A 20,023-nucleotide genomic window follows, 5' to 3' on the forward strand; every position below is an offset into this window, starting at 1 on the left:
GCTTTCTGGTGGATAGTAAGCATTCCTCTGCGCGTGCGTGGGACTGCAGCTGAGGTTGGTGAAGCAGCTGCTCCGGGACAGGAAAGCCCCGCCCTCTTTTTCTGCCAGGGGACTGGAAATATATGCCTCACCTGCCGGAAGCCAGCTGCGGATGACTAATGCCTGTCCTTGGTCTCGCGATCTGCAGCTGTGTCCTCGCGATACTAGTTCCCCCAAAATGGCCGCGACCAGTCAAGGTAAAGGCGGGAGCGCGCGTGGAGGGGCCAGGGTGGAATCACCTTCCTGGCTTAGGATGAGGGATGGCCGAGGGCCTGCAGCATTCTTTCTGCCGCGGGGAGCCTCAGTAGCGCCCGGACAGGATGGCTCGGAGACTTTTCCGGTGGGTGCTCTGGGGCCTGGCCAAGGTCATGCTCAGGGTAGTAGCAGAGCTATCCTGAGATGTTATCTCTGCTCAGCTCCTCCAGCCAGCTAGCACCTCCCCTACCGAGGTATCCTATAGAGATTGAGTTCCTGTTCTCAAGCGATTTGGCTTCCCGACACAAGCATTTTGTTGCTTAGGATGTGCCTCTCAAATGCCTGGCAGTCCTCATTTTCGTTGGTGCTTTCCTAATTGTATTATTGATGTTTTTGAAAATAGTAGAAGGTATAGGTCGGCCTACTCAAGAGAAAACTCCAGTAGAGCACTTAATTTAAGTTATGCTTCTTACTCTAAATTTGGTTAACGTTAAATCAGTCAATTCATTAACCAGCGCATGTGATACAATTGCTAAAGAGAGTACCTAGGAATTTTTGAGAAGTCTTGAGGCTTACATGAATTGTAGTGCTTATAGTAATTATCATTATTTTCCTTGGTCCATAGACAAGACTTGTAAATTTTGTTTAGCAGTGTTTAGTGAGCGACTGATGAAATTGAGTGGGCTAGAAGGCATTCTGATTTTTATCCACCCCATCCCACCCACCAACAGAGAATTTTGTGTAGACCGGTCTGGCTTCAAACTCAGCAATCCTCCTGCCTCACTCAACCTCAGTGTTGGCATTACAGGCACATGGCACTACACCCAACTTAAATCCCACTTTTGACTGGAGCCATCTACTGAGTGAATGAGCTTGATAAAATTACATTTAAAAATCTTTTGTTTTCAACGATATTTTCTAAAACATAGTGGTGATCTGTTACTGTTATGTTACATAGATTGTTTTATTGTGTATGATGTAAGGTAGACCCTTTCTTTAGAAAAAAAATGAATACTGCTTCTAACACAACTGAGAAGACTTGCTTTCTACTGTAGAATTACCTTGGTGTATCTTGTTAGGAAAAATCATATAATAGTATGTATAAATCTATTCCTAGACTTTTGTTTTCAATTAATATTTTTGTGTATACTTGGGTCAATGTAACACCTTATTGAATATTGTAGCTTTATAAATCTTTAAATTAAGTGGCCCTATGTCATACTGTAGTTTTGTAAGTTTTGAATGCACTTAAACTTTCTCCCTAAGATTATTGTGGCCATGTATCATATAGAAGATTGTATTTTCCCACATGGCCTGTTTTAAGTGGGACTTTGATATTCCCCTCCCAGTAAGAATTGGAGTCTATATTCCTTATTCCTGAATCTGGATGGGAACTACTCTAGCCCAGTTTGATGGTAGTAAAACTGTATGACTTCTGAGGCTAGGATTTAAAATGATGACACAGTTTTTTTCCCAGGTCCTTGATCTTTCCTCCACTTAAGAGGAAACTAACTACAATGGTATTAAGGAAGCCCACTCTAGCCTCTTAGAAAAGTAGTCTGTACATGTGACTATAGACTTCTCAGATTATTCCACACCCTGCCCCTATAAGTTTCCTAGCTAAAGCCTCAGATATCACAGAATAATAAAGAAGTCTTAATGCTGTGATTGAATTTCACATGCAAATAACTGGAGACCATAGACAAAATAGCTTTGTTTCATGATGTTTGGGGGGCAGTTTTTTGTACAGCTATTGTAACTGGAACATTATTATTGGTCCTTTGCCTAACTATATAAATTTTAGGATCCTTAACCTAGTGGTTCTCAACCTTCCTAATGCTGTGACCTTTTAATACATCTTCTCATGTTGTGGTGACCAACTGTAAAATTATTTTCATTGCTACTTTATAACTATAATTTTGCTACTGTTATGAATCATAATGTAAATATCTAATATGCAGGATATCTGATGTGCAACTCTCCCCAAAGGGATTGAGAACATCTGCCTTAACCTGTAATGGACATTTTTTTTCCTAAGGACTATATTATAAAGAAAATGAACATCTTAATATTGAAACTCAGGCAGTAGTGTAGCTCATAGGCTTGGCTTTCTTAATCTCCATAAATTTAGGAGGGGAGGGTATTCCATAGTTTATCATTTTTCATTTTGCCTGCTGATAATTTAGAAATCACTTGTTTAATTTTATGTATATTTTAAGTTTTACAAGCTACTTTAGGTATTGTTTTATACAATAACATTCATTTGTATATCAACCTGAGTACTCATTCAAGTACCCTTCATTCCCCTGTTCATTTCTAGAGTTCCACTTGGCATTTATTTTATTTATTATTATTATTTTTTGAGACAGGGTTTCTCTGTGTAGCTGTGGAGCCTGTCCTGGAACTCGCTCTGTAGACCAGGCTGGCCTTGAACTCATAGAGATCTGCCTACCTCTGCCTCCTGAGTGCTGGGATTAAAGGTGTGTTCCACCACCACCCAGCCCACTTGGCATTTCTTGCTTGAGTCACATCAACATGCCTCTTGAATGTTACTTCTCTCCTATTCCAGTAATCTTGGACTCCAATTTTATATATATATATATATATATATATATATATATATGTGTGTGTGTGTGTGTGTGTGTGTGTGTGTGTGTGTGTGTGTGTGTGTAACCTTCTGAACATTTTTGCTTAATTTAATATCTTGAATCATCTCTGATTTTGCCTCTATTTTCTGTTCATTTTTTAAATGACAATTCTTGGCTTTTTCTTTTGTTTGTACACAGTCTTGGATAGTAAGTTTTTGACATTTGCTGTCTCAATGCAGTATGTTTCCAGGGAAGGACTGGACAGAATAGGTAAACCCAAGATGATCTTTGTACAAACAAGGGGATTAGAATTTTTGTTGGCTTGTTTTCCTTTCCTGGTCTAAGCATTACATTCCAAAGCTTTGTTTCCTGTTTACAAAGTGGGATTAATAAGTGGTACCTACCTTTTTCTTTGCATTTGATTAGATAGTTTGTTATTAAACATACTGTCTAGTAAATTAGTAAGCTCTTAGTCAAATGTTGTTTGCTTTATTCACTGGGGATCCGTATAATACAGAAAATTGATTTGTAGGTGGCTCCTAAAGAGATAAATTAAAATATTTATATTTAGAATACTTTTATCCAATAGTACTTGCTTTTTCTAGGTCAGTTTAATTGTTTGTAAATTTGAGAGGAAAAACAATAGAAGTCCAATAATTTATTTTAGTCAGATTTTCCAAAATTCCAACTATTTAAAATAGAATATTTGTGTATCTGTATTCCTTAAAAATCTCTTAATCTAGTTAAGAATGGTGGTAATTTATTATAAAAGTAAATATTTTCTTATTTTAGTTCTTTTTTAGTTTTTTATTAGTATATATTAATCATAAGCAATGATGGATTTTATTATGACTTTTCATACATCTATATGTGTTTTGATCATATTTACGCCCCATAACTTTTTTGTCCTTCCCTATTCCTGCTGATCCCCATCCTTTTCAAAAATAGTCCCCCTTCAATTGTTATATCTTGTCTTCACTGTACTTTGTTTTTGATGACCCATTGAGTTTCATTAGAGTTGTTTACAGGAACATGGATGAGAGTTTATTTACTACAGCATAGGCACTTTGCCATTGGCTATACCACTGAAGAAAATGTCTCCTCCTTTCTTAGCAACCATTAATTGCATATCTTAATTCTCTTATAGGAAACTTTGATGGAAAACTTGAGGCACTAGATCTTGCAGAATTAACTAAAAAGCAACCATGGTGGCGTAAGCTGTTTGGGCAGGAATCTGGGCCATCAGCTGAAAAGTATAGTGTAGCAACTCAGCTGTTAATTGGAGGTGTTACTGGATGGTAAGTGGTGTTAAAGATTTTTAGTTCTTTTGTGCCTGATTTAGTAGCATAGTTACAGAAGCTGTCTAATTAGTTAAAACACACTGACTTCACTGAAATTGGTCAATACATGTAGTGAACCATCAAATTAAAGGACTATTGGTGTTTATGTGTGCTACTGTCAGACCCAAAGGACACTTCAATTCCCCAAACTCCAAAAGATGGTCCAAATATACAGAAATGAACTCAACCTGAACTATAGGAGAATTTCTGGTGACTAGATAAAGGCTAGCATTCCTCAGGAACTTGTGAAGTTGGTTCTCTTCTGCCAAAAGGAGTCATTTCCCTTACTTCTGACAAAAGAGACATATGGCTGTCCAATTAACATATACTAGTGGCACCTATCAGCATATCAAGGTCCATGCTAGTCCCCAGGGTCCCTCAGTCCTTTACTCACAAGTACTTGTTGTATATATTTCCAAACCCTCACGCCTATCTCTTGGCCTTTCCCTTCCCCCAACTACTCACCTTTCTTATAATCTGGCTATTCTAACTATTCTCTGATCTTGCTGTTCTTACTATGCTCTCTCTCTGCTATTCTCCTCTCTCTAGATAGCCTTAGCCATGTCCAGTCTGCTGGCCATATTTAATTTAATCTACTCCTCTTTCTGCTCTGGACTCTTCCAAATGCTTCTGGCTGTTCTTTCTCTCATATCTACAATAAATACTGTCCCCTTTACGATACCATGGAATGGTTATGTCTGGTGCCAAAACCCTTGCATGTAGGTACTTGATACAAGTCAGGCACTATTTTAAGTTTATATATAGATATCTCATTTCCTTTTTAAAAATGACTCTAAACTTAGTACTTTTAATATCTCTGCTTTTTATAGAAACTGAGGCTCAGAATGTTTATCTAGAATCTAGATTTTAGATCAAGGCTACACAGTCAGCAAGTGGTAGATTAAGAAGCTATCCACTTACATTATCTGTGTCAGATGTTAATGTGTCAGTTTTCATTTTTTATTATGTTTATCATGCTAGTAGCCAGTTTAGTGAGTGAATAACCAATCCATCAATCTCAGAAACTCCATTTGAAAAATCTTATTGTAATACAAATACACAGAACAGTGTCTATATGGAATAGTTGGAGAACAAACTCACATTTAACAACCACTGAGGCTAAAAAATACAGCTAGTATCCCCCAGAACTCTAAAAGTTGTTGGGGAGTTGTTTCTTTGCCTTTATGATTTTAATAATTTATTGTAGTTTTGAACTTTGAATAAACACAATTACTATGAATTCTTTTGGTTCTTGCATTTTTGATGCTTTCTATATTCAACCATATCATATGAAGCTGTAATTTCTTACTGTCATTTGTATTTAGAATTCCATTATATGAATATACTATAGTATATTTTTGCCCAGTTGATGTCTGATATTGACCTTTTTCAATTTTTGAATAATGCAGACAATGCTGACATGAAATTTTTTTGTATGTGACAGGGTTTCTCTGTATAGTCCTCATTGTCCTGGAATTAGCTTGGTAGACCACACTGTCCTTGAACTCAGAGATCCGCCTGCCTCTGCCTCCAGAGTGCTGAAATTAAAGGCATGTGCCACCACCACTTGGCAAAATAAAATTCTTATACAAATTTCCTATTGAGCATGGGTACATATTTCTTTGGTGTATGTACCTAGTAGTTGCTAAGTCTTTTTTTTTGTTTTGTTTTTTTTTGTTTTTCTAGACAGGGTTTCTCTGTGTAGCTTTGCGCCTTTCCTGGAACTCACTCTGTAGCCTAGGCTGGCCTCGAACTCACAGAGATCCTCCTGGCTCTGCCTCTCGAGTGCTGGGATTAAAGGCGTGCGCCACCACCGCCCAGCTTAGGAGTTGCTAAGTCATTGGGTGTATATATCTTCAACTTGATGAGGTGTCAGACTGCTGCCCAAAAGTGGCTACACTTGTCAACAAGGACCAAGTGTAGCTGTTGCACTACATCCTTGACCATGTTTTTTGTTGCCATCCTGGTAACTTCTTGCCAATCTTTGAAGATAGTGGTTTTCTCATTGTGATCTTTGTTTGCGTTTTCCCAAATAGGGGTAAAACTGAAAAGTTTTACATGTATTTATTTACCACTTAGATTTGTCTTCTATTAAATTCTGTGTTTTTCCCCTGTGAAGTTGTCAATTTTTTTTATAGTATTGAGTTTTAAGAGGCTTTTTTTGTGTGTTTTGGTTTTGTTTTGCAATGGGATCTATGGCTCAGCATGGCCCAGAACTTGTGATGCTCTTTCCTCTATCTCCCAAGTGGTATTGTATACCACCAAACTTGTAGTATGCCTCAGCCATACTATTTATTGGCACTTAAACAAGTGAATGAAAGCAGATGCTTATACAAAAATTTTCACGCAAATGTTCCTAGTTTTATTTATAATACCTAAAAGTAGAAACAATATAAACATACATGAAAAGGGAATGAAACAGGGTGTGCTTTAATCCCATGTCTTTATACTTGTATTAAAAATCAATTTACCATCTGTACATTAAATTGATCTGTCTTTTGGCCAACATAAAGCTTATTGGGTAAAGGCATTTACCATCAAGCCTGAGGACCTCAGTTCAATCTCAGGGACCCACATTGTAGAAGGACAGATCTGACTTACACAAGTTGTCCTTTGACTTCCACATGTATGCCATGGCAAGTTACACATGTATACACATATGCATATGATACACCCCCAAATAAAATACTTAAAAAATAAAAATAATTCATTTAAAAATTGATTTGTCTTGGTGCCAGTATCGTATTATTCTGATCACTATCACTTTATTTTCTTTGATTTTTTTCAGCTTTGTAGGTTATATACAGTCTATTGATATGAGACCAATATATCACAATATATGATCAACGTAGATTCTTAAATATCTATAAGTATTTCATATTTTGATGTTATTGCAGCTTAAAATTTTCATTTCCTGTTATTTATTACTTGTATATGGAAATGCAATTTCCTAAAGTCATTTTTGGGTTGCAGAGTTTGAGAATCCTCAAGACATTCTTGTGTTTGATATTCTTCTAGGATGGTGGTTCTCAACCTGTGGGTCATGACCCCTTTGGGAGTAGGATAACACTTTGTAAATTTTTTAATTTTAATTTTCTTATTAATTAAATTTTTTCATTTTATTTTACATACTGACTATAGTTTCCCCTCTCTCTTCTCCTATTCCCTCCACTCCTCCTCCATCTCCAGTAGAACGACCCTTTTATTGGGGTTGCCTAAGACCATTGTTAAACATAGGCATTTACATTATGATTTGTAGAAGTAGCGAAATTACTGGTATGAAGTAGCAACGAAAATAATTTTATGGTTGGGGGTCAGCACAACATGAGGAACTGTATTAAAGAATCATAGCATCAGGAAGGTTGAGAAGCACTGCTCTGGGAAGACTCAATAGAACTCAGAGCTGTTCTACTCAGGATTACAACTTTATAACAAAATCAGGCAAGAAAAGAAGCACACAGCACAGTAGCCAGCAGAAACACATGAATGAATTTCCCACTTGTCTTTTCTGGAGTCTTTTATTTAAAGTAGGTTTCATGTACATAGCATATAGACAGATTTTACTCTTTTATTTCTTTTTCTTTATTAAGAAATTTTCTACTCACTCTACATACCACCCACATATCCCCCCTCTTCCCTCCTCCCACTCTCCAGCCCTCCCTCCCAAGCCACCCCACATCCCCACATCCCCAAAATCAAGGTCTCCCATGGGGAGTCAGCAGAGTCCGGCACACTGAGCCTAGGCAGGTCCAAGCCCCTCACCACTGCACCAAGGCTGCGTAGGGCGTCACTCCACAGGCACCGGGCTCCCAAAAGCCCGCCCATACACCAGGGATGGATCCCGATCCCCCTGCCTGGGTACCCCCCAAACAGTTTGAACCAAACAACCATCTTCCATATCCAGAGGGCCTAGTCCAGTCCCATGGGGGCTCCACGGCCACTAGTCTACAGTTCATGGGCTTCCACTAGTGTGACCGGTCATCTCTGCACATCTTACCATCATGATCTCCACGTCCCCTGCCTGCAGAATCCCTCCTCTCTCTCATCAATTGGATTCAGCCTGGCGCCTGACTGTGGATCTCTGCATCTGCCTCCATCAGTCACTGCACAAAGGCTCTATGATCACGGTTAGGGTATTCACTAGACTGGTCACTAGAGTAGACCAGTCCAGGTACCCTCTAGACCACTGCCAGCATTCCAAGGTGGGGTCATCCTTGTGGATTCCTGAGAGCCTCCCCAGCACCCTGCCTCTTCCTATTCCCATGATGTCCTCATCTATCATGGTATCTCCCTCCCTGCCGTCCCACTCTGTCCCTGTTCCAGCTCGACCCTCCCATTTCCCTATGTTCTCATTCCCCACTCCTTGCCCTCCCCCACTCCCAGTCTGCTCATGTAGCTCTCCTCCACTTCTCCTTCGATGGGCCATCCATTTGTCCCTCTTAGACTCTTTCCCTGCTAGCTAGCCTCTCTGGAGCTGTGGGTTGCAGTTTGACCATCCCTTCCCTCACATCTAGTATCCACTTATGAGTGAGTACATACTATGTTTGTCCTTCTGAGTCTAGGTTACCTCACTCGGGATGATATTTTCTAGTTCCATCCATTTGCTTGCAAATTGCATAATGACATTGTTTTTTTACTGCTGAGTAGTACTTCATTGTGTATATGTGCCATATTCTCTTTATCCGTTCTTCAGTTGAGGGGCATCTAGGTTGTTTCCAGGTTCTGGCTATTATGAATAATGCTGATATGAACATGATTGAGCATGTCTCCTTGTGGTAAGATTGATCATTCCTTGGGTATATGCCCAAGAGTGGTATAGCTGGGTCTTAAGGAAGACTTATTCTCAATTTTCTGAGAAACCGCCATACTGATTTCCAGAGTGGCTGTAAAGATTGCACTCCCACCAACAGTGGAGGAGTGTTCCCCTTGTTCCACATCCTCTCCAATATAAGCTGTCTTCAGTGTTTTTGATCTTAGCCATTCTGAAAGGTGTAAGATAGTATCTCAGAGTTGTTTTGATTTGCATTTCCCTGATGACTAAGGATGTTGAGCAATTCCTTAAATGTATTTCAGCCATTTGAGATTCTTCTATTGAGAATTCTCTGTTAAGCTCTGTAGCGCATTTTTAATTCGATTTTTCAGTATTTTGAAGTCTAACTTTTTGAGTTCTTTATATATTTTGGATATCAGCCCTCTGTCAGATGTGGGATTGGTGAAGATCTTCTCCCATTCTGTAGGCTGTCGTTTTGACTTATTGACTGTGTCCTTTGCTCTACAAAAGCTTCTCAGTTTCAGGAGGTCCCATTTATTTAATTGTTGCTCTCAGTGTCTGTGCTACTGGTGTTATATTTAGGAAGTGGTCTCCTGTGCCAATGCATTCAAGACTACTTCCTACTTACTCTTCTATCAAGTTCAGTGTAACTGGATTTATGTTGAGTTCTTTGATCCACTTGGACTTGAGTTTTGTGCATGGCAACAGATATGGATCTATTTGCAGTCTTCTGTGTGTTGACATCCAGTTATGCCAGCACCATTTGTTGAAGATGCTTTATTTTTCCATGGTATAGTTTTGGCTTCTTTGTCAAAAATTATATGTTCATAGGTATTCGGATTAATGTCAGGGTCTTCAATTCGATTCCATTGGTCCACATGTCGGTTTTTATGCCAGTACCAAGCTGTTTTTATTACTATAGCTCTATAGTAGAGCTTGAAGTCAGGGATCGTGATGCCTCCAGAGGTTGCTTTATTATACAGGATTCTTTTTAACTATCCTATGTTTTTTGTTGTTCCATATAAAGTTAAGTATTGTTCTTTCCAAGTCTGTGAAGAATTGTGTTGGGATTTTGATGGGGATTGCAATGGATCTGTAGATTGCTTTTGGTAAGATTGCCATTTTTACTATGTTAATTCTATCTATCCATGAGCATGGGAGATCTTTCCATTTTCTGATATCTTCTTCAGTTTTTTTCTTCAGAGACTTAAAGTTCTTATCATATAGGTCTTTCACTTGCTTAGTTAGAGTTACCCCAAGGTATATTATATTATTTGTGGCTATTGTAAAGGGTGATGTTTCTCTGATTTCTTTCTCGGCTTGTTTATCATTTGTATATAGGAGAGCTACTGATTTTTTGAGTTAATCTTGTATGCTGCCACCTTACTGAAGGAGTTTATCAGCTATAGGTGTTCCCTGGTAGAATTTTTGGGGTCACTTATGTATACTATCATATCATCTGCAAATAGTGAAAGTTTGATTTCTTCCTTTCCAATTTGTATCCCCTTGATCTTCTGTTTTTGACTTTTTGCTCTAGCTAGAACGTCAAGTACTATGTTGAATAAGTATGGGGAGAGTGGACAGCCTTGTCTTTTTCCTGATTTTAGTGGAATCACTTTGAGTTTCTCTCCATTTAATTTAATTGTGGCTGTTGGCTTGTTCCTTGTATTCCTGATCTCTCCAATACCTTTATCATGAAGGGGTGTTGGGTTTTGTCAAAGGCTTTTTGAGCATCTAATGAGATGATCATGTGTTTTTTTTCTTTCAGTTTGTTTATATTGTGTATTACAGTGACAGATTTTCGTATGTTGAACCACCCTTGCATCTCTGGAATGAAGCCTACTTGATCATGATGGATGATATTTTTGATGTGTTCTTGGATTCAGTTTGCCAATGTTTTATTGAATATTTTTCCATCAATGTTCATGAAGGAGATTGGTCTGTCATTCTCTTCCTTTGTTGCATCTTGTGTGGTTTGGATATCAGGGTAACTGTAGCCTCATAAAAAGAGTTTGGTAATGTTCCTTCTGTTTCTGTTGTGTGGAACAATTTGAAGAGTATTGGTATTAGCTCTTTGAAAATCTGGTAGAATTCTGCACTGAAACCATCTGGTCGTGGGCTTTTTTTGGTTGGTGGACTTTTAATGACCGTTTCTATTTCCTTAGGGGTTATTGGTCTATTTATATAGTTTATCTGGTCTTGATTGAACTTTGGTATGTGGTACCTATCCAGAAAATCATCCATTTCTTTCAGATTTTTTAATTTTGTGGAGTACAGGTTTTTGAAGTATGATCTGAGGATTCTCTGGATTTCTTCATTGTCTGTTGTTATATCTCCCTTTTCATTTCTGATTTTGTTAATTTGGATGCTCTCTCTCTCTGCTTTTTGGTTAATTTGGATAAGGGCTTGTTTATCTTGTTGATTTTCTCAAAGAAAACCCAACTCTTTGTTTCATTGATTCTTTGTATTCTATTTTGTATTCATTGATTCTCTTTGTTTCTATTTTATTGATTTCATCCCTCAGTTTGATTATTTCCTGGAGTCTGATTCTCCTTTGTGAGTTTGCTTCTTCTTGTTCTAGAGCTTTCAGTTGTGCTGTTAAGTCACTAGTGTGAGATTTCTCCAACTTCTTTATGTGGGTGTTTAGTGCTATGAATTTTCCTCTTAGCACTGCTTTCATAGTGTCCCATAAGTTTGGGTATGTTGTACATTCATTTTCATTGAATTCTAGGAAATCTTTAATTTCTTTCTTTATTTCTTCCTTGACCTATTGGTGATTGAATTGGGCATTATTCAGTTCCCATGAGATTGTAGGCTTTTTGTAATTTTTATTGTTGTTGAAATCTAACTTTAAGCCATGGTGGTCTGATAAGATACAGGAGGTTATTTCAGTTTTTTTGTATCTGTTGTGATTTGCTTTGTGACCAAGCATGTGGTCAATTTTGGAGAAGGTTCCATGGGGTGCTGAGAAGAAGGTATATTCTTTTGTGTTAGGGTGGAATGTTCTGTATATATCTATTATGTCCATTTGAGTCATAATGTCTGTTAGTTCCCTTATTTCTCTGTTAAGTTTTTGTCTGGTAGATCTGTCCATTGGTGAGTGGGGTGTTGAAGTCTCCTACTACTAGTGTATGGGTTTGATGTGTGATTTAAGCTTTAGTAATGTTTCTTTTACAAATGTTGGTGCCCCTGTATTTGGGTCATAAATATTCAGAATTGAGACTTCTTCTTGTCGGATTTTACCTGTGATAAATATGTAATGTCCTTCCGGATCTCTTTTGATTGATTGTAGTTTGAAGTCTATTTTATTAGATATTAGGATAACTACACCAGCTTGCTTCTTAAATCCATTTGATTGGGAAGTCTTTTTCCACCCTTTTGTTCTGAGATAATGTCTGTCTTTGAAGTTGAGATATGTTTCTTGTATGCAGCAGAAGGATGGGTCCTGTTTTCATATCCATTCTGTTAGCCTGTGTCTTTTTATAGGTGAATTGAGACCATTGATATTAATGGATATTAATGAACAGTAATTGTTAATTCCTGTTATTTTTTGGTGGTAGTGTTGTATGTTTCCCTTCTTTGGTATTTGTTGGTGTGGTACTATCTATTGCCTGTGTTTTCATGGGTGTATCTAACTTCCTTAGGTTGGATTTTTCTTTCTAGTGCTTTCTGTAGGGCTGGATTGTTTAAATCTGGTTTTATCATGGAATATTTTGTTTACTTCATCTATGTTGATTGAGAGCTTTGCTGGGTATAATAGTCTGGGTTGGCATCCATGGTCTTAGTGTCTGTATAAGGTCTGTCTAGGACCTTCTGGCTATTAGAGTCTCCATTGAAAAGTCAGGTGTTATTCTTATAGGTCTGCCTATATATGTTACTTGGCCTTTTTCCTTTGCAGCTCTTAATATTTTTTTCTTTATTCTGTATGTTTAGTGCTTTGATTATTATGTGGCAAGGGGACTTTTTTTTTTTGGGGGGGGGATCCAGTCTATTTGGTGTTCTGTAACCTTCTTTTATCTTTATAGGCATTTCCTTCTTTAGGTTGGGAAACTTTCTTCTATGATTTTTGTTGAATATATTTTCTGTGCCTTTGAATTGGTATTCTCCTTCTTCTATCCCTATTATTCTTAGGTTTGGTCTTTTCATGTTGTCCCAAATTTCCTGGTCATTTTTGTTCATGACTTTGTTTCCTTTAGTGTTTTCTTTGACTGATGATTCTATTTCCTCTATCATATCTTCAACGCCAGAGATCTGCTCTTCCATCTCTTGCATTCTGTTGGTTATGCTTACATCTGTAGTTGCTGTTCGTTTACTCAGATTTTCCACTTCCGGCTTTCCCTCAGTGTGTATCTTCTTTATTGTCTCAATTTCAGTTTTTAAATCTTGAACTGTTTCCCTTACTTGTTTAATTGCTTTCTCTTGGCTTTCTTTAAGGGATTTACTGATTTCTTCCCATTTTTTGTTTGACTTTTCCTTGAATTCTTTAAGGGAATTTTTCATTTCCTCTTTAAAGATCTCTATCATCTTCTTAAGGTTATTTTTAAGGTCGATTTCTTCTGTTTCTTCTGTGTTGGGATGTTCAGGTCTTGCTGATGTAGGTTCTGATGGAGCCATATTGGTTTTTATGTTGTTGACTGTATTTTTTCACTGGCATTTACCCATCTCTTTCTCTACTTGGTGTCTGTGTCTGAGGGAGCCTCTCTTGGTCTGATCACTACTCTTGGTCCAGTGGGAGCTCTTGGTCTAATCGGAGCTGATGGACTCTTTGTCTCAGGGAGCAGGTCTTAGTCCAATCTGGCACTTGTAGGCTCTGTCTCAGGAAACACTTGCAGTCTCAGGTGGGGGGGATTGGAGGAGGTGGGACTTGTGGGTTACAGGGTATGATGGGGGATGGTCCGACCTGTCTGAAGGAGGCCTGCCTATTGGTTTGAGACTGGAACTGCAATGGGTGGCAGTGTGGGGGCACAGGGTTGTGCCCTTGGGCCCCACCTAGACAAAGACTCACCTCTTAGTCCAATGGGGCACTGGCAGGCTCTGTCTCAGGGAACAGTTGCAGTCTCAGAGGGTGGGTGGAATTTGGGGGAGGTGGAGCTTGTGGGTTTGCAGGGTCTGATGGGGGATGGTCTTAGTCTGACCTGTGTGCAGGGGGTCTGCCTGCCAATTGGCCTGAAACTGGGACTGCAATGGGTGGTGGTGTGGGGGTGCAGGGTTGTGCCCCTGGGTCCAAAGCCTAGGGGCTGGGGTGTTTGGATATGAGGATAAAGACTCACCTCTTAGTCCAATTGGGTGCAGGCGGGCTCTGTCTCAGGGAACAGTTGCCTGATTTTACTCTGTTAAAGCACCCACTTTTATATGTGTTCTATGGATTTGAACTTAAGTCCTCATGTGTATACAGCAAGCACTTTATTCACTAAACTATCTTTTCAGCCTGAATCTTTTAAAAGTCCAGTTTGAAATCTCTTCCTTTTGAATAGTATTTAGACTATTTGCATGTAATTTTTTTTGAGACAGTATCTCTCTACATAGCCCTGGCTGTCTAGAACTCTCTGTGTAGACTAGGCTGGCCTCAAACTCATAGAGATCCACCTGCCTCTGCCTTCTGAGTGCTGGGATCAAAGATGTACCCCACTATGCCCAGCTTGCATATATGTTTTTAATTGACGAGCTTCATATGGTGGTACATACATGCATTCTTAGTATATGTGAAGGGTGCAGTAAAGAAACCATTGAAATGGCCACTCCATGGTTGCGGGTGGGGGAGATTTTTATTGTGGATAAGGGAGAGAAAGAACATCTAGAGCCATCTGAAAATGTCTAGCTCCAAGAGAAAATGACGAGAGAATAGTGGAGATGGCAAGGAAAGACTGTAAGATCAGTAGGAATAGTTAAAACAGGGGAAACAACCTGGCCTATATAGAGAACAAATGGGTGTATAGGAGCAGGGAAAAATTGTTAACTGAAACAGCCTGGGGGTTTAGGGTAGAGGGGGAGGTGAGATGGACCAGGATGCTAGTGTGGACTTTGAAATGTATAATGGGTACTTATGAATAGGGACTGTAGGAGCCTGGAGGTTAGCATGGCCTTCTATTTCTATAGAAGGTATGGTAGGAAGGAGCTAGTTCATCTCAAAGTAAGTAGAATATGAGCATTGTCAGAAGTTTAGGTTTGTGTGCATCTGATAGCCTGTCACTTTGGTTTGGTTTCACAGGTGCACTGGTTTCATATTCCAGAAAGTTGGAAAATTGGCTGCAACAGCTGTAGGAGGTGGATTCTTTCTACTTCAGGTTTGTCTACTAAGTTTCCTAGTTTGGAAATTCCATTTGCCCATTAACATATTGTGAGAAATTGTAGCCTTGGTTGTAATGCCCTAAAATAGTCTATACATTTGATTTTGTGTACTATTTTGAATGCTACTAACCATTGAGTGAAATCTTAATCATTAGTGTCATTTTATTTCACATTTATAAGGGTAAGAGCCACCATGTGGGTGCTGAGAACTGAACTTGGATCCTCTGGAAGAGGAGCCAGTGCTCTTAACCACTGAGCTATCTCTCCAGCCCAGATGTTTTTCTTTTTCTTGATTTCTATGAGAACTTCATTGATTATGACTGACAATGTTTTACTTATGATATATACATATTTTCTCCATTTTATTTGGGTAACTAATTCAAGAAAAGACTCTTATAGTTGGAAGGTTTCTCGGTCCTGCCAAGCCCCTACAGTCCCACAGTCCACTTATAAAATAATCACTCAGAAGTTTGTATTAATTGTAACTGCTAGGCCATTAGCTTAGGCTTATTAATGACTAGTTCTTACACTTAAATTAACCCATAATTCTTATCTATGTTTAGCCACGTGGCTTGGTACCTTTTCTCAGTTCTGCCTTGTCATCTTGCTTCCTCTGTGTCTGGCTGGTGACTCCTGATTCTGTTCTTCCTCTTCCCAGAATTCTCTTCGTCTGCTCGCCCCGCCTATACATCCTGCCTGGCAGGTCTCTGAGGGAGTTGAAGATTAGATAGTTGTAGTTACAGTTTTCCTTGTTAACAATTTCAGAAAAGAAACTCACTAAGAGGTGTAAAGTGTATAAATTTGAAAGACATCATAAGATAGTTTTCTGTTGGTAATATAAGTTAGGATAGAAAGTGAATTAGGTACATTTTGGACTCACCAAAATATGATAGATAATGGAATATTTTTGCTGAAATTGTCAAATGCAAATGGACTAGACATTGTTGATGTATTTATTGCTTGTATATATTATATATAGTTATTGTACTTATTGTATATGGTTTTTCTTATATTAGTTACAACTTTTTTTAATAGACAAAAAAGGGGAAATGTGGTGATGTATTATGTCGCCCCAATATACTGTGTCCCCCAATAAAATTTATCTGAGGATCAGAGGGAAAAGCCAACCACTATAAGTAAACATAGAAGTCAAGCAATGGTAGCACATGCCTTTAATCCTATCACTTGGGAGGCAGGGATCTGTCTGGATCTCTGTGAGTTCAAGGCCACACTGGAGAACAGAGCCAAGCCTGGTGACACACACCTTTTAATCCCAGCACTAACCATAGAGGTCTGGAGGTCTGTACAGACAGACAGGAAGTGACAGAGCTGGGCAGAAAGAGGAAGTGATGTAGCTGGGCTGAGAGAGCCAGTGAGAGAACAGAACAGAAAGGCATATAGGTATGGATATACAGGAAGTAGCTCTCTTTGGAAGCTGTGGAGTTGGTGAGTTGAGGTTAGCCTTGGCTTTCCCTATTCTGAGCTCTCAGGTTTTCACTCCTGTATCTGGCTCCATGTTTTTTATTTATTAATAAGACCGTTTAGCAATTCACTTACAGACTCCAGATAGAAAGATGGAGAGTTTCAATTTTAGATATGACATCAAAATTTTTATAGGAAAGAAAAAGCGATATTGATGGAGGGTTGATTGATGGGCTATAGTCATTCTCTTTATTATTTGGATAACCCTAATTTATCAGAAACAACATACTTGAATCAATTTTATTTTATTCACAATTCCTTGAAAATTGTTTATTTTTAATTTAAAATTTTTATTTTTGAAAAATTGAACTTAGTACATTGACTTTTATTTTACCATCTTATTTTTTAATCATACTTAAAACTTTGTAAAGAAAGTTCAGCATATACATTAAAGGATTGCCAGCAATTGAGGACAGTTGTTTATTTCCATTACCAAGCATGGAACCTTGAATATAGTATGAACATTTTGCCTGAAGATCATTAAAAAAAAATAGCAAATGTCTCCAAAAACAGAAAGTTAGAATTTTTTTGATTTATCTTGACAAAAAGAAATACCAAAGACTGTGTTTCTCATTTCTTTTTATCACTGTTAAAATTGTAGCTGGCAAACCATACTGGGTACATCAAAGTTGACTGGCAACGAGTAGAGAAAGACATGAAAAAAGCCAAAGAGCAGTTGAAGATTCGTAAGAATAACCAAATACCGACTGAGGTTAAGAGCAAAGCTGAAGAGGTAAGACTTGCCTTGTTCAAATTTAGAATATCAAAAGTATAAGCAGTTTTGTGTACAAAATGGGATACATAATTGTCTCAGCAGTATAAAAAGCTTTATGATTACAAAGAACTTGGAGCAGTGAGACAAAAACTATATTCTGTATGTCAATCTTAGAATATCATTACTGTAGAAACAATTTGTAGGGGACAAAGTCTTAAATTCCTGTCTCAACTTCTTGAGTGCTAGCATAATAAGCATGGGCTACCTCACCCAGCTCATGAAGGCATTTTTTTATTAAGAAATTTTTTATTTATTTTACATACCAACCACAGATCCCCTTCTCATCCTCCCTCCAGCTCCTCCACAGCCCTTCTCCCCAACCCACCCCCCCCCATCCCCTCCTCTGAAAAGGTAAGGCCTCCCATGGGGAGTCTGGTACATTCAGTTAAGGCAGGTCCAAGCTCTTCCCCCTGCATCAAGGCTGTGCAAGGTGTCCCACCATAGGTAATGGGCTCCAAAAAGCCAGCTCATGTACCAGGGATGGATCCTGACCCCACTGCCAGGGCCCCTTGAACAGACCAAGCTACACAACTGTCTCACTTAGGCAGAGGGCCTAGTCCAGTCCCATGCAGGTTCCATAGCTGTCAGTCTAAATTTCATGAGTTCCCACTAGCTTGGATCGGTTGTCTCTAGGTTTCCCCATCATGATCTTGATGCCATTTGCTCATACAATTCCTCTTCCCTCTCTTCGATTGAACTCTTGGAGCTCTGCCTGGTGCTTGGCTGTAGATCTCTGCATCTGCTTCCATCAGTTACTGGATGAAGGCTCTATGATGACAGTTAGGATACTCACTGGTCTGATTACTGGGTAGGCCAGCACAGGCACCCTCTCCACTATTGATAGTAGTTTAAGCTGGGGTCATCCTTATGGATTCCTGGGAATTTCCCTAGCACCAGGTTTCTCCCTATCCCCATGATGTCTCCCTCTATCAAAGTATCTCTTTCATTGCTCTCCCACTCCATCCCTGTTCCAGCTCGACCATCCCATTCCCTTATGTTCTCATCCCCCATCCCCTACCATCTATTACCCTCCTTCACCCCCAGTTTACTCAGGAGATCTCATCTATTTCCCCTTCCCAGAGTGATCCATGCATCCCTCTTAGGGTCCTCCTTGTTACCTAGCTTCTTTGGAGCTGTGGGTTGTAGTCTGGTTATCCTTTGCTTTACCTTTAATATCTACTTATGAGTGAGTACATACCATGTTTGTCTTTCTGAGTCTGGGTTACCTCACTCAGGATATTTTCTCATTCCATCCATTTACCTGCAAATTTCATGATGTCATTGTTTTTTACTGCTGAGTATACTCCATTGTATATATGTACCATATTTTCTTTATCCATTCTTCAGTTGAGGGGCATCTAGGTTGTTTCTAGGTTCTGGCTATTATGAATAATGCTGCTATGAACATAGTTAAGCAAGTGTCCTTGTGGTATGATTGATGGGAGAATGTCTTTCTGTATGCTGTGAATATGTGTTGCTCTGATTGGTTGATAAATAAAGCCGTTTGGCCTATGGCAAGACAGCTTAGAGGCAGGTGGGAAATTCAAAGGGAAAGACAGGAAGAAGGTGGGCAGAGACACTAGTTAGCCACCGAAGGAGCAACATGTAATGGGACGCAGGTAAAGCTACGGAACATGTGGAGATACATAAATAGTTATGAGCTAATTTAAGTGTAAGAGCTAGTCAGTAATAAGCCTGAGTTAATGGCCAAGCAGTTATAATTAATATAAGCCTCTGTGTGTTTACTTGGGGGACACGAGTGGGAGAGATTCATCCTGGCTGACAGCTGGGTGGGACACAGGAAAACTTTCAGCTACATATGATTGAGCTTTCCTTGGGTATATGCCCAAGAGTGATATAGCTTTGTCTTGAGGAAGATTGATTCTCAATTTTCTGAGAAACTGAAGAAGGCATTTTTTGTTAAAAAAGATTTTACCTCATTTTTTTATGTGATGTTTTGCCTACATGTATATCTATACACCATGTATGTACCTGGTGCTTGAAGGGACAAGAAGAAGGTATCAGATCCACTGGAACTGGAGTTACAGATAGTTGTGAACTGCCATGTGGGTGCTGGGAATTGAACCCAGGTCCTCTGGAAGAATAGTCAGTGTTCTTAACTATTGAACTGTGTCTCCAGCCTCTTGTAAAGCTTTGTAATTGAAATATTTGGTGACCTTTGTCAGTGAATGAGAATACAAAGGAAATGAAGATAGTAGTTGTGTTAACTATTTTCTTTTTTTTTCTTTGGTTTTTTGAGACAGGGGTTCTCTGTGTAACATCCCTAGAACTTGCTCTGTTGACCAGATTGGCCCTAAACTCACAAAGATCCACCTATCTCTGCTTCCCAAGTGCTGGGATTAAAGGCATGCACCATCACCACCTGGCATGTTAACTAGTTCTTATAGGAACAAGGGTACCATCGTGGGTGGGGTGTGCTGCCAATGTGAACATTTTGAGTTACATTTTATCTCTATGCCTGCTTATCTTTGAAATAGCCAAATTCTGTTTGTTCTGCACATGACTAATAGAAATGCTTAAATAA

General features: G+C 39.0%; 1 protein-coding gene across 1 annotated transcript in view; it reads left to right on the top strand.

Annotated features, from left to right (window-relative positions):
• The window catches only part of Fundc2 (FUN14 domain containing 2), a 27,487-nt gene continuing 7,464 nt past the window's right edge, over positions 1 to 20,023 (top strand). Inside the window, exons 1-4 of the mRNA XM_052742850.1 lie at positions 1 to 236; positions 3,970 to 4,120; positions 15,142 to 15,217; positions 17,305 to 17,436. Coding sequence (XP_052598810.1) covers positions 152 to 236; positions 3,970 to 4,120; positions 15,142 to 15,217; positions 17,305 to 17,436 — 444 coding nt within the window. The 5' untranslated portion in view covers positions 1 to 151. The remainder of the gene's footprint in view (positions 237 to 3,969; positions 4,121 to 15,141; positions 15,218 to 17,304; positions 17,437 to 20,023) is intronic.

This window comes from Peromyscus californicus, unplaced genomic scaffold (assembly GCF_007827085.1).
Source record: "Peromyscus californicus insignis strain IS unplaced genomic scaffold, ASM782708v3 Scaffold_10__1_contigs__length_136768540, whole genome shotgun sequence".
NCBI lineage: Eukaryota > Metazoa > Chordata > Mammalia > Rodentia > Cricetidae > Peromyscus > Peromyscus californicus.